This window comes from Carassius gibelio, chromosome B3 (genome assembly GCF_023724105.1).
Source record: "Carassius gibelio isolate Cgi1373 ecotype wild population from Czech Republic chromosome B3, carGib1.2-hapl.c, whole genome shotgun sequence".
Taxonomy (NCBI): Eukaryota; Metazoa; Chordata; class Actinopteri; order Cypriniformes; family Cyprinidae; genus Carassius; species Carassius gibelio.
In genome coordinates, this window is record NC_068398.1 from 17934896 (window position 1) to 17948052 (window position 13157).

Here is a 13157-nt window from a genome sequence, read left to right on the forward strand (position 1 = left end):
CTGGGCTAAACATAATACTATAACCCAACTGGTTGGGTTCATCCCTTTTTGACCCAGCGATGGGTTGTCAAAATAACCCAAATTGGGTTGTTTTCAACCCAGCAGTTTGTAGAGTGCATGTTCACTGGGAGTTACATTGTCAAAGTAAATTTACAGACTTAACAAAACCATTCAGATGTATAATACTGAAATATGCTGAATAGCATGCTAAATATTTCTCTACAAAAAGCAGCTTGTTCTCATTCGTCTCAAACCATGATCTCTTCATCTCTCTGGTTGTTGCAGCTGCTGCCAGCTGTTTCTCAGCTGAAGTCTTCATACTTCTTTAGAGACGCTTCATGTGGCCTCCAGGTGCCTTACTGTGCCCAGAAATGGACAAATGCCTGATTAAACTATCAGTAACATGCAATAACATTTACAGTTACTTCTATTTCTGAGAATTAAAAAATAAAAATAAACTACTGTAGGCCTAAACAGAACATGTGAGCTGCGTCAATCGTGCATAAATAAAATTAGTGCATTAAAATGATTTTGTGTTAAACTCATTATTATGGCATTAATTTTGACAGCCCTACTTGAAATAAAATACATTTTAACCAAAGTAAAATAAAATAGAAAAAAGTATACTTTTTTACAGCTAGTCCACATTTCTGAATTAAACGCCCTATATGTTTTAATATAAGCAATACATTTTTATTTTTTTTGTGTTTAGCTTGTGTTTACATTTTTTTATTACTTACAGTCACAATGTCTGCAAACTGTTTACATTTCTGTTCATTGACTCTAATAAAATAATGAAAATAATGACCTCAATAAATTCAAAACTGAAAGCTTTTTAAATAATGTCAAGGACAATGTGATGCATGTGAAGTTCATAAGCTCTGTATGATTATTTAAATCTCCTGTTGCATATTTAAACAGCAGGCATGAGTCAGTTTACACATTCATCTGATCACTAGAGGGAGTGAAGAATCACTTCAGTTCAGTCAAACTGTGCTGAGAAACAAACCATGATCTCTTCATCTTTAGTGCTGCTTCTGGCAGTCATATCCTGTAAGTTTAGTCTGTTTTCTGTGTGATATATCATTTTGTTGATCAAAAGATCATGATCTCTTATTAACAGGTATTATTTGATTTGATACAGGTATTGATTCAAATGAACTCACTCAGCCTGAGTCTCTGTCTGTCCGTCCTGATGCCACTCTCACTATCAACTGTAAAGTCTCATATTCAGTTACAAGCTATGACACAGGCTGGATTCGTCAACCTGCAGGAAAAGCTCTGGAGTGGATTGGAATCATCTGGAGTGATGGAAGCACAGCCTACAAGGATTCTCTGAAAAGCAAGTTCAGTATCAGCAGAGACACTTCCAGTAACACAATAACACTTCAAGGAAAGAATATGCGAGCTGAAGACACAGCTGTGTATTATTGTGCCAAAGAAACACAGTGACAGACTCCAACAGACTCCCTGTACACAAACATTGTCATATCACAAATTAAGTCTTTCTGACAATTTTCCAAAGTCTAATCACTAAAAATAAATTTAACCTAAATAAAGAAACCAATAAAACTCAACAATCATAATTGTTTTTGCAGTACTTCTCCCTTGCTATTTGCTAGCTATTTACAATATGTGGAAGATATGATTTATAGGACATATTGTTATTTAACTGTAGCCTTGATTACTTCATAAGCATCACAATAATATTTGGATCTACTGAATGAACATTAAAAAGTGCATGACATTTACTGAGGAGTTCAGAGAACAGTAATTCACAGATTTGAGAAAGTCCCAGAACTACGGAAATTGTTAAAATGTAAAAAAATATAGAACTTGTGAGCATTCGTATTCAAGTATGTTTGAAAAAATATATAGATATAATGTAAAAAAAAGATAATGGAAAAAAAAAGATAATGGAAATTAAATGACAAAATATTATGGTAATTTAATATTCAATAGTGTTCTCACTAACAGTGGCTAATTTTTTTATTATTAAAGCTCCAATTAAATGTAAATGATATTACAGACAGTATTTCTACCAGCAGTGTTCAATGAGATTGTAGCAGTTAACCTTCCTGCATCATTTGAAATGGCAGACATTTCATTCTTATTTTTTCTCCTGATATGTTTTACTAGTATGTATAGACAGTCTGTTTGTCTGTGTAATAATATTTAATTCTGGCTTCAGATTTCATTAATAGATTAATAGATGTACTGTATATATGATAATGCTGACAGGCCATTATATATTTTTGTTTTAGGTGTTAACGGCCAGAGCTTGGAGTCCATCCCATCAAGTCCTGTCACCAAAAAGCCTGGAGAAACTCTGAATCTCTCGTGTAAAGGATCTGGATTTGATTTTGGACAGTACGGCATGCACTGGATCAGACAGTCAGCAGGACAAACATTCATCTGGATGGGGGTTATCTGGTATGACGCCAGTAAAACAGTGTATGCTAAAAGTGTAGAGGGACGAATAGAGATTACTAGAGACAATTCAAACAGCATGGTGTACCTGAAACTCTCTGGTCTGACAACAGAAGATACAGCTGTATATTACTGTGCGAGACACACAATGATGTGAAGAGCTCTGAGCTGTACAAAAACAGGCCAGGGAGGAAAATGAGATTAAATATAATAAAATAATAACAACAGTAACAGCAGATGGCGCTGCAGCACAAGACAACTCTGAGCCAAATAACAGACCAAAGACATCTTATCCTAGAGGATGATATACTGGCCAATATTTACCAATATTTACCTTGAATATAAGCTATTTAAATGTCATGATTGCTGATACATATGAATGACCTTAAGTGAATATATAAGAAAAAACAAATATCAAGTTGATTTAAATGTGTTATATTGTTAATGTCACAGAGTTCGATGCTGTCTTCTGAAAGAAAAAAAAAATGTAGATACTCATTTACTGGGTTGCATATGCAGTATTGTATGCAAATATAGTCCCTCCTCCTATTTATTTGAGTTGTAAGATGAAGAGAAGCAGCTTGTTCTCATTCGTCTCAAACCATGATCTCTTCATCTCTCTGGTTGTTGCTGCTGCTGGCAGCTGTTTCTCGTAAGTCTTTACAGCTTCTTTAGAGATACTTCATATTAAAACACTCAAGGTTATACATAATACTGACCATATTTTCCCCCTCAGGTGTCCACTGTGTTGAACTGACCCAGACTGATTCTTTGGTCTTAAGTCCTGGTCAGGTTTTGACACTGTCCTGTAAACTCTCTGGATATACAGTGTCTGACAGCAGCTACTGCACTGGCTTCATTCGGCAGCCTGCAGGAAAAGCTCTGGAATGGGTTGGGATGATATGTGGTGATGGTAACACATATTACAGTGATAAACTGAAAAGTAGATTTCAAGTCTCCAGAGATTCTTCCAGCAACACAGTGACTCTTCAAGGACAGAATATGCAGACTGAGGACACATCTGTGTATTACTGCGCCAGACTCACAGTGACACAGAGCAGCTACTGTCTTGTTCAAAAACCACTCTAACACTCGGCACACAAATAAACAGCTTTATGCTATCCTCACTAATACTAATTACTGATTCAGTTCAGATGCAGTTTAAATACTCCAAATTACCCCCAAATTAGTGTACTTTCTTTATAAAAACTGTACAATATTGTTAAGTAATAAAGTAATACAATATATTTATTTTTCATTATTTCAGATAGTGAAGTCTATTTTAATGGTTTAAAAATCTTTCACACAGTCTAGATATTATTAAATGAAAAAATTAAAATGAATCTCTTTTATAATAATGCTAGCTAGTTATAAATGTTGGTATTGTCATAGTAAAGAGTAGTTTGTAGTTTAATAGTTAGAATGTTATTAGTTAATTTGATGAAGGAGCAAATCATTTAAATCAAATCTGATTAAAGTTTAAGTTGTACCACAAAATCTACTGGAACCTGCAACCTGGAAAAGCACTGGTGTGGATGGGCTGTATTTGGAGTAGCGGACAAGGACAAGACTATGCCAAAAGTTTTAAAGGATGAATAGAAATTAGAGACAGTTAAAGAAAACGTCTAAGGTTACGTATGTAACCCTGGTTCCTCGAAGGAACGAGACGCTGCGTCGAGAACGATTGGGGAACGCGTCCAGCGTGACGTCTCTGAATAATATGTATAATCAGTCCAAAGGAAGGGCGAGACGTCATAGGCGGGTGACGTCAGAGACCAGGTAGCATAAAAGCAGGAGAGGCACAGCCGGCCCCAGCCTCAAAGGATGAAGCAAGCGCCAGCCAGAGATGCCGGAAGTGTGGCACTGCGACGCAGCGTCTCGTTCCTTCGAGGAACCAGGGTTACATACGTAACCTTAGACGTTCCTCTTCAGGAACTCGAGCTGCGTCGAGAACGATTGGGGAACGAGAATGCCCACGCCGCCAGACTTACAAATCTCTGCCAGTGTGGGAAACTGCACAGCTAGGACGAGAGAACAGAGGGGCCTGGAGCGGCTCGTAAATCTAGACCGTAAAATCTTACGAAGGTCAAGGGCGTGGACCACCCCGCAGCCTCGCAGATGTCACGCATAGAGACACCTGCTAGGAAGGCCTTGGAGGCCGCCACACTTCTAGTGGAGTGAGCCTTGACCCCCAGGAGAGGGGAGATCAGAGGACTCGAGGCTTAGGACAGCATCCTGATCACCGCTTAGCATAAGCTTCTACTGGCCGGAGGCCTCAGCCTCAGCACACCATGGAGGAAACATGTAACCAGAGGGTTTCTGCTCACTGACTGGCCACCGAGAGGGGCGTGGTAGGCCACCATGGCCGCCACGTAGACCTTCAAGGTGGAGTGGGTCAACCCTGCGGAGAGCCTGCAGGAACTCCAGCACTGTACCATCCGGGCAGTTAACTGGGTCGAGCTGGCGATCTCCGCACCAAGAAGTGAAAAGCTTCCACTTCAAGGCATACAGTTTCCTCATTGAGGGAGCTCTGGATTGGAGAACGGTCTTACAACCTCGGTTGAGAGACCGGAAGCTAAGAGTTGTGCCTCCTCAGAGACAACACCTACAGCCTCTAAGCTCCATGCGGGGGCGCACCCTCCGCCTGCGAGAGGAGATCTCTCCTGACGGGAACCTCCCATGGAGTGCCATCAAAAAGAGAAATCAGGCCCAGGAACCATACCCGGCCCGTCCAGAATGGGGCTACTAACAGCAGCCGGACTCCGTCCCGGCACACTCTCTCCAGAACTCCCGAGAGCAGAGCAATCGGGGGAAAATACACAGATGAAGCCTCGGCCATGTCGTGTACCATGGCGTCCAGGCCCAGTGGAGCTGGATGAGTCAGAGGAAGCCAGAGGGGACAGTGCGATGTCTCTCGAGTCGCAAACAGATCCACCCGAGTCTGGCCAACATTTCCAACTCTGCTTCATCACCTCAGTGTGAAGCCGCCATTCCCCAGGCCTCGGCCCCTGCTCAACAGGATGTCTGCTCCCATATTAAGATGCCCAGGAATGTGAACTGCTCTGAGCAAGAGGAATTCGTCCTGGGCCCACACAAGGATCTGGTACGCTAGTTGTATAAACGGGGTGAGTGCAGACCTCCTTGGTGGTTGATGTAAGAGACCACCACTGTGTTGTCGGTGCGCACCAACACATGGTGACCTTTTAGGTCTGGGAGAAATTAACGAAGTGCACGAAGCACGGCCAGCATCTCCAGGCAGTTGATGTGCCATGTCAGATGGCGACCACTCCACAGACCACGGGCAGGGTGGCCACTCATGACCACACCCCAGCGGGTGAGGGACGCATCCGTCGCTAGCATCACGCGGCGACAAGGAGCTCCCAGCACCAGGCCCTGGGACAAGAACCAAGGATTCCTCCACATTTCCAAGGCACGTAGGCAGCGCCGCGTGACCTTTAGCATGCGAAGTTGGTTTCCCCTCAGGGAGAACCCCTTGGTCTTGAGCCACCACTGTAGGGGTCTCATGTACAGCAGGCCAATAGTATTCACGTTGGACGCAGCTGCCATCAGACCCAGCAATCTCTGTGACTGCTTGACAGTGAGTGACCGGCCTTCTCACACTCTCGCGACTGCAGTGAGGATCGACTCGATCCGAGCAGGTGACATACGTGCCTGCATCGTGGTCGAATCCCACACCATGCCCAGATAAGTGGTTCTCTGAACTGGAGAAAGCACACTTTCCTTGGCGTGAAAGTCTTAACCCCAGCTCTTTCATGTGAGCGAGAACGACACCTCGGTGCCGACCCGTCATCTGCTCAAATTGAGCTGATATCAACCAATCGTCAATGTGGTTGAGTCGTGAAAGTGTGGGGTGAGAGTGCAAGGCCAGTGGAAGATCCTTATTGGTAGGCTTTTGCCCCCAAAAGCAAACCTCAGGAACTTCCGATGAAGAAGGATGGAGATAAGTGCATCTTTTGATAGATCGTGACACACGAGTCCTCGGACTTGGCCTGTGCAGGTGTGCTAAACTTCAGTCCCCTGACTTAGAGGTTCAAAGCACAGATCTAGAAAAGGACACAACACCTCATCCTTCCTCGGAGCAGTGAAGGACCGGCTGTAGGACCCGGACTCTGCAACCCAAGGAGGGACCACCTCGATGGTCTCCATCCTCAGAGAGAGTCTACTTCTGTTCCATTACCAGAGCCTGCTTGGGGCCCACCAGAACTGGATTCTGTGGCCTCTCACTACAGTGTGCAGGACCCACTGAGACACATTTGGCAGTAGTTTTCACACTGCAATATAGTCTACTAAGGGAATCAGCCTCTCAAGACTGATCTCTGGTTGCATCAGAGCAATAAGCTCGGTGCCCTGAAGTGGCGCACCGGCAGGAGACGGCCGAACTAGCTGCTCTGGAAACCTCCCAGGAGGTCGCGAGCCTCTTAGCACCGCTACGTTTCCGGGCGGTAACTGAGAGAAGCGCTCGCTGGAGACCGCTGTGCCCTGGAACACCGGCAGGGTTGGCAGATCGATCTCCTGAGGGCACTGAGGAGAGACGGGCACCGTGTAATGCGGTGTACACCGCTCTTCCCCAGAGGGGCCTGCCCTCCGAGGTCTTGAGCCGCAGCATCAGGACTATCATAACTGAAGTCTCCTAAAAACGACGGTCCTCAGACCCATATCGTCTGTCAGGAAGACTAGACCAGAGCCTGCTCGGGGCAGGACCCCGTGAAGTACACTTGGCAGGGGCTCCCACACCGCCATGTGACCTCCTAAGGGAACCAGTCTCGCGAGACTGGCCTCTGGTGCGCCTAGAGTCACTAGCTCGGTGCCTTGAAGCGGTGGACCGGCAGGGGATGACCGTACTAGCTGCTCTAGAGACCTCCGTAGAGGTAGCGAGCCTCTCAGCACCGCTACGTTTCCGGGCGGTAACTGAGAGAAGCGCTCGCCGGAGATCGCTGCGCCCTGGAACAACGGCAGGGTTGGCAGAATGATCTCCTGAGGGCACTGAGGAGAGACGGGCACCGTGAAATGCGGTGTACACCACTCTTCCCCAGAGGGAGCTGGCCCTCAAAACGTCCTAGGCGTCAGGACGTTATGATGAAGGCTATCCAGCGAAAACAACAGTCCGTAGAACTGCTTTCCACTAGAAGCCTTCGGCCTGGGAGCGCCACTTTGACTCTAGCGTCTGCGGAGTACAAAAGTGACACCCCCGGCACGTGGGGCTGGAACACTTTGGGACTGCTCCGCCCAGCAGCCCCTGACCGCCTCAACCTCCTCAGAGGAAGAGCGGTACACACGTGTTCTCACAAAAGAAATCACATCCCTAGAGCCCCTGTACATCTAATTTCACATAGTCAGATAAATATGTCATTTTATTCCTTAGAATTAAATGTAGTCAGCAACCAGACTAGTCAACGCGATCTGGTGTAGAAAAAATCACATAAAAATGAAACCATGTAATACACGCGTTGCCTCGGCAGCGCTCATGTCTTTTTTATATATATATATTATTTTATGCTACTCAGTCACACAAATAACATAAATCTCCTCAGAGAAATATGGATGCTGCAGCGAGCTGTCTCAGAGGGTGAAGAAACTGCAGCGCAAGTTTCCAAGCCTCGAGAATGAGCTCTAGATCCTGAACACGGGTGGAGATAGGACGAGCCGTCTCCAACCCGTTCGCCAGATCATGTGCGATTCCTGCTATCGCGGTCACCGCCGTGCCTCAGCAACAGCGAGACTGCGACCGCAAGATCGCATGCACGGACACACTCCTGAGAGCGTGCCCGGCGAGAGAGCATGCAGCAGCAGCAGCGAGCTGTCTCAGAGGGCGAAAGAACCGCAGCGCTGGTTTCCAGGCCTCGAGCACGAGCTCTAAATCTAGTGAACACGGGCGGAGATAGGACGAACCGTCTCCAACCCGTTCGCCAGATCATGTGCGATTCCTGCTATTGCGGTCGCCGCCGTGCCTCAGCACCAGCGACCTCAGGATCGCATGCACGGACACACTCCTCAGAGCGTGCCCGGCGAGAGCGGAGCGCTTTACAGTGAGAAAAAGCACAGTCAGCCCCCTGAGAGCTGACTGCGCGAGCTCCACTCTTTATTAATGCTGCTTATGTTAATATTAGGCATAACATGCTTGTGTAACTGGTGCTTGTGTGACTGGTGCTTGTTTGACTGGCGAGCTCATCGACGCCTATCCACATCAATCTCCTCAGAGAAAGACAGGCAGCGCCGTCGCGCCCTCTCATCGGGGAGAAAGTACCGCAAACGCGGGCTTCCGACCACCGAGAGCGGGCGCCGGATCTGGTGGCTAAGAAAGAAGATAGGGACTTGCCCGTCTTACATTCCTTCCAGCAGAGCCGAAAGCGAGTCCCGCGAGCACAACCACCGTTTTGCCTCGGCGAAAACGGGACTGACACCGCGAGAAACGCCAGTGAAAGCTCTCTCCTCAAAGAGAGCCTTCTGAGAGTGAAGCAAAGGCTCGCATCGCAGCCGTCAACTCCCTCGAGAGCTGACACTGCGCGCTTCACTCTCAAGCAATCAACACACGAGCTGCGTGTGTCCCTACCCTTTTTTTTTTGGCAGGGAAAAACACACAGCCTGAGCGCTGCCTGCTCTCGCCCAAAACTTCTCTTGATTGAAGCTTTGACAATGGAGTTTATCAGTGGACAAACGACACTAAATAAGACTCACAAACAAATAGTGGCTGACACACACACAGAGCGCTTGCTGAAGACACAAGGCTGGGGCCGGCTGTGCCTCTCCTGCTTTTATGCTTCCTGGTCTCTGACGTCACCCGCCTATGACGTCTCGCCCTTCCTTTGGACTGATTATACATATTATTCAGAGACGTCACGCTGGACGCGTTCCCCAATCGTTCTCGACGCAGCTCGAGTTCCTGAAGAGGAACATGGTGTATCTCAAACTGTCTGACTGACAGAAGAGGACTCAGCTGTGTATGTCTGTGCAAGACAAGCACAGTGTTGTACAAATAAACTTGTGGTGTAAAACTGCAGTTCACGACATAAAGTTAATATCACAAACATTATAGTTTATATTAGGCTTGGAGTGAATAAAACTAAATAAAGACTGTAGCTTTAAATATTTTATACTAATCAAACATCGAAAGATCAGATCAATGTAATAGATATTAATAAGCGCTGGATTCTGGGTATCCTCTGTGTAAGTGTAAAAGATAATCTCAGTAATCTTTCATCATTTCCTCATTATGCATATTCAAAAGAGTCTATGACAGGCTGCAAGTATTAATATCCTGCTGAACTGAATTAAGCTGTAGAGTCATAAACATTCACAAGATGAAGAATATACCCGCATTACTAATATTGTTCAACTTAAACTGTGAGTTAATAAAGTGTGTGAGACAGAGAGACAGACAAGAGCCTTGAAATCACCAGAGATGAAAAGCATGATGTATCTGAAACTAATGTTTGTGGCAAAATGATTCAAAAACTGGTCTAGACACACTTTTACTGTAAAACTGCAGTTCTCTTCTGTGTCAGTAGGTTGCAGTCGAACACTAGAAGTTGTCCACTACACAGTGACACACAATCACAGAAACACAGCAACTCAGTCAAAATATTTGTTTTAAACTTTTCAAAACTTAATGAGACAGTCTGTTCACAATCAAGATTCCTATTAATTTCACAAACACTCTAATTCAAGTGTAATGAATCTTTAAATGCATGGAAACTATATAAGCTTTGTTTATGTGTGTACATACAATATAATGCACACATAAGGTCCCTTTTTTATAGGATGTGCTGCTGATCTGAAATCTAGCACTGGTTCAACACAAAAGCTCATTCTGTAGCATATCATCAAAGGGTTTGAACAAACATTCAATGATAAGACACATTTTAACAGAAGAATACAATGTTTAATAATAAGCAGCACACAATGACAAGAAAATAATACATTTTATGCAAAACTAATGAAGACAAATGTAGATTGCATCATATAGTCATTCATAAAGCCAGAGCTGCAAGTTTTGCTATTGATGTTTCATTGTAATGACTGAATCTGAAAATTTAAATGACATAACATATATGGTTATTATTACCAGATCCATTCTTAACATTTGCAGTGACAACAGCAACAACAATTATGGTGATGATGGTTGTAATGATGGCACAAATATTGGCAGCAAGAGCACAGCGGCCGAATTTCTTTGCTCCTTTGACATCTCTCCTATACTTCATATTCATTGCCTGTGAATGTAAAAACACAAAAGAATATTTTCCTATTATCTAATTACCATTTGATCAGAATATAGGGCAAATATATAGCTCTCTGAGTCTAAAAGTCAGTTTCTGAATCAGGTTTGACCTGAGCCATTGCTTATAATGTATTATTTATTGTAACAAATTTAATTACCTTTAGGGAGCATTTCAATGCAGCTGTTCCCAGAAACAGGCAGTTGCAGAAGGTGATGGTGAACACTGAACAGCGTAAGTAGTCTTTCACTTTTACTTGGACTCTGCGAGGACCTTGGTGTTTATGCTGCATTTGGCGATTTTGCTGGATTTGGTGTTTTGGATTTGCAGCTTTTGGTCGAGATCGTCTTTTAGTCTCAGAGTCTTCATCTTCTTTGACCTCCACATTATCATCCTCCATTTCTAATTCATAATCCATTTCCATCTCCACATCACAAAAATCCCCTTCTGGAACTTCAAATTCTGGAATTTCAATTTGAAAATCTTCCATTGCCCGACTTTAATGAACAGAATTGTTCCTCAGGTTTAGTGACAGGTGGATGGTACCACATATGGCTCATACAATCTGATAAACACTTCCTGTGTATTTTTATACATGACTTACACAAAGCCCAAAGAGCAGGAAACCTACATTAGGGCCAATAAGCAGAAAACCCACAGCCGTGGTCTACAACAAAACCTGTGAGGTGTTTTATAACAAAACTCAAATAATGTTTGAAGATTTGGGTATATTTTCATAGTTTTCAGACATAACATGTTGTTTATATGAACATTAATCTTTACTTAAACTGATTTATTATAATAGAGAAAGTCATACAGGTATTAAATGTGAACAAAATAATATATTGTTAAAAAGTTTGTTTTTTTTGGGGGGGATATACTGACTTTTTATTATATGGACAAAAACAACTGAGAAAATGCATCCATGTTACATACATACATATAGTTTTATAAGGATGTAATGGTGAGTAAATGATGACTGAATTTACTCTTATGCTCTCTTTAAGGGCTCATACAGACATTTGTTATACAACACCTTTTTAAATGATGACTTATGGAAATTATTACTGCCATTCTAATATGTAAAATGTTTTCTGGCCATTAAAATCACCTTTTCTGAGTTGTGTTCACTGGGTATGACAGGCTGCTGTATAACGTGTTGGATGGTTGTATGATAGAAGTGACATACTGAAGCAGATTTAAAATGTTCATTTTCTCTTCCAGAAACACAGACACTCAGCCAGACCTGACAGTAAGTTTGTAATATTTATTTTTTAAACTCCTAGTGTTTCTTGGGTTATAACACTGTCAACCCTTCAGTAGACCCCTATACTGACATTAAATCAGAATTAAATGTATGTCATGCTCATATGATGTGGTAAAACATCGTGTGCTTGTTTTTATACTTTTTTCCTATATAATGACAAATAAGGCAAAGTATGTAAACCTCATACATAACCTCACATCTGTGGTGCACGTATAGTTTCTAGATAAGCATATTATAGTGGTAATTTTTTTTTTCACCTTTATTTAACCAGTAAAGTACTCGTTCTTCAAGAGTGTCCTGGCCAAGATAGGCAGCAGTACAACCATACATACAACACAGAATACACAAAAACATAAGACAACTAAAATAGCAGATACAACAACCACAAATCCTTAGCATATCATGCAGAACAACTACAGCCAGATGTGGCTGTTTCCAAGTCAGTTAATATCCTCTTAAAAGTAAGCAATGAGACAAGCTTATTAAGTTTCAAATTTTTCTGTAACTTGTTCCATGCAAAGGGAGCAGCATGCCTTTTTCCCCAGCTCAGTTCTAACACTTGGTACAGACAAAAGAACAAGATCCTGGGACCGAAGATTGTAAGTCCCTATATCTTTTACACTGATGTAGGTCAGAAGGTAGGATGGAAGAAGACCTAAAATAGCCTTATATATAAAAACATACCAGTGTTGAAGTCTCCGTGTTGACAGAGAAGACCATCCAACACGTTCATACAGTTCACAGTGGTGAGTGAGGACTTTAAGACCAGTGATGAACCTCAAAGCTCCATGGTATATAGTATCCAGTGCATGTAAACTTTGAGACGAAGCGTGCATATATAAAACATCACCATAGTCAATAATAGACATAAAAGTACCAGCAACTAACCTCTTTTTAGATTTGAACGAGAGACAGGATTTGATTCTAAAATAAAACCCTAGTTTAAGTTTTAGCCTTTGTCTGTGCAGTGCAAATTTATTTTTGAAATATGCTTCAGTTGTCTGCAGGGATGAATATGAATACATGAAGCAAAATATCAAATCAGAGTACATGCTTTTGTTTGTGAAGAGAGTGGATTTCAATTCAATTCCTCTGACACCTTTAACACAAGTGTGTTTTTTGATGTGTAGATTTGTGTTAGTGGTTAAATATTTTACAGTGACCTTTTTTTTTTTTTTGTCCAGGGCACAATTCGCAATAGAGGCCTTTAAACCTTCTAGTGC

At 43.0% G+C, this 13157-nt stretch overlaps 1 protein-coding gene and 2 gene segments (V, D, J or C); 2 read left to right on the forward strand and 1 right to left on the reverse strand.

Moving 5' to 3' along the window:
• Positions 1-923: 923 nt before the first annotated feature.
• Positions 924-1484, forward strand: LOC127952983 (Ig heavy chain V region 5A-like). The segment is given in 2 exon segments: positions 924-1053; positions 1145-1484. Coding segments are annotated over 2 exon segments (351 nt in total).
• Positions 1485-2988: 1504 nt separating this feature from the next.
• On the forward strand, positions 2989-3534 carry LOC127952956 (Ig heavy chain V region 5A-like). The segment is given in 2 exon segments: positions 2989-3082; positions 3167-3534. Coding segments are annotated over 2 exon segments (402 nt in total).
• A 6804-nt stretch (positions 3535-10338) lies between these two features.
• On the reverse strand, positions 10339-11345 carry si:dkey-204f11.3 (uncharacterized protein LOC100034401 homolog). Its single transcript, XM_052551882.1, has 2 exons — positions 10828-11345; positions 10339-10661 (listed from the first exon to the last, which is right to left on the reverse strand). The coding sequence occupies exons 1-2, from the start codon at positions 11155-11157 to the stop codon at positions 10482-10484; spliced, it is 510 nt and encodes a 169-aa protein (XP_052407842.1). The 5' UTR covers positions 11158-11345; the 3' UTR covers positions 10339-10481.
• Positions 11346-13157: the final 1812 nt, after the last annotated feature.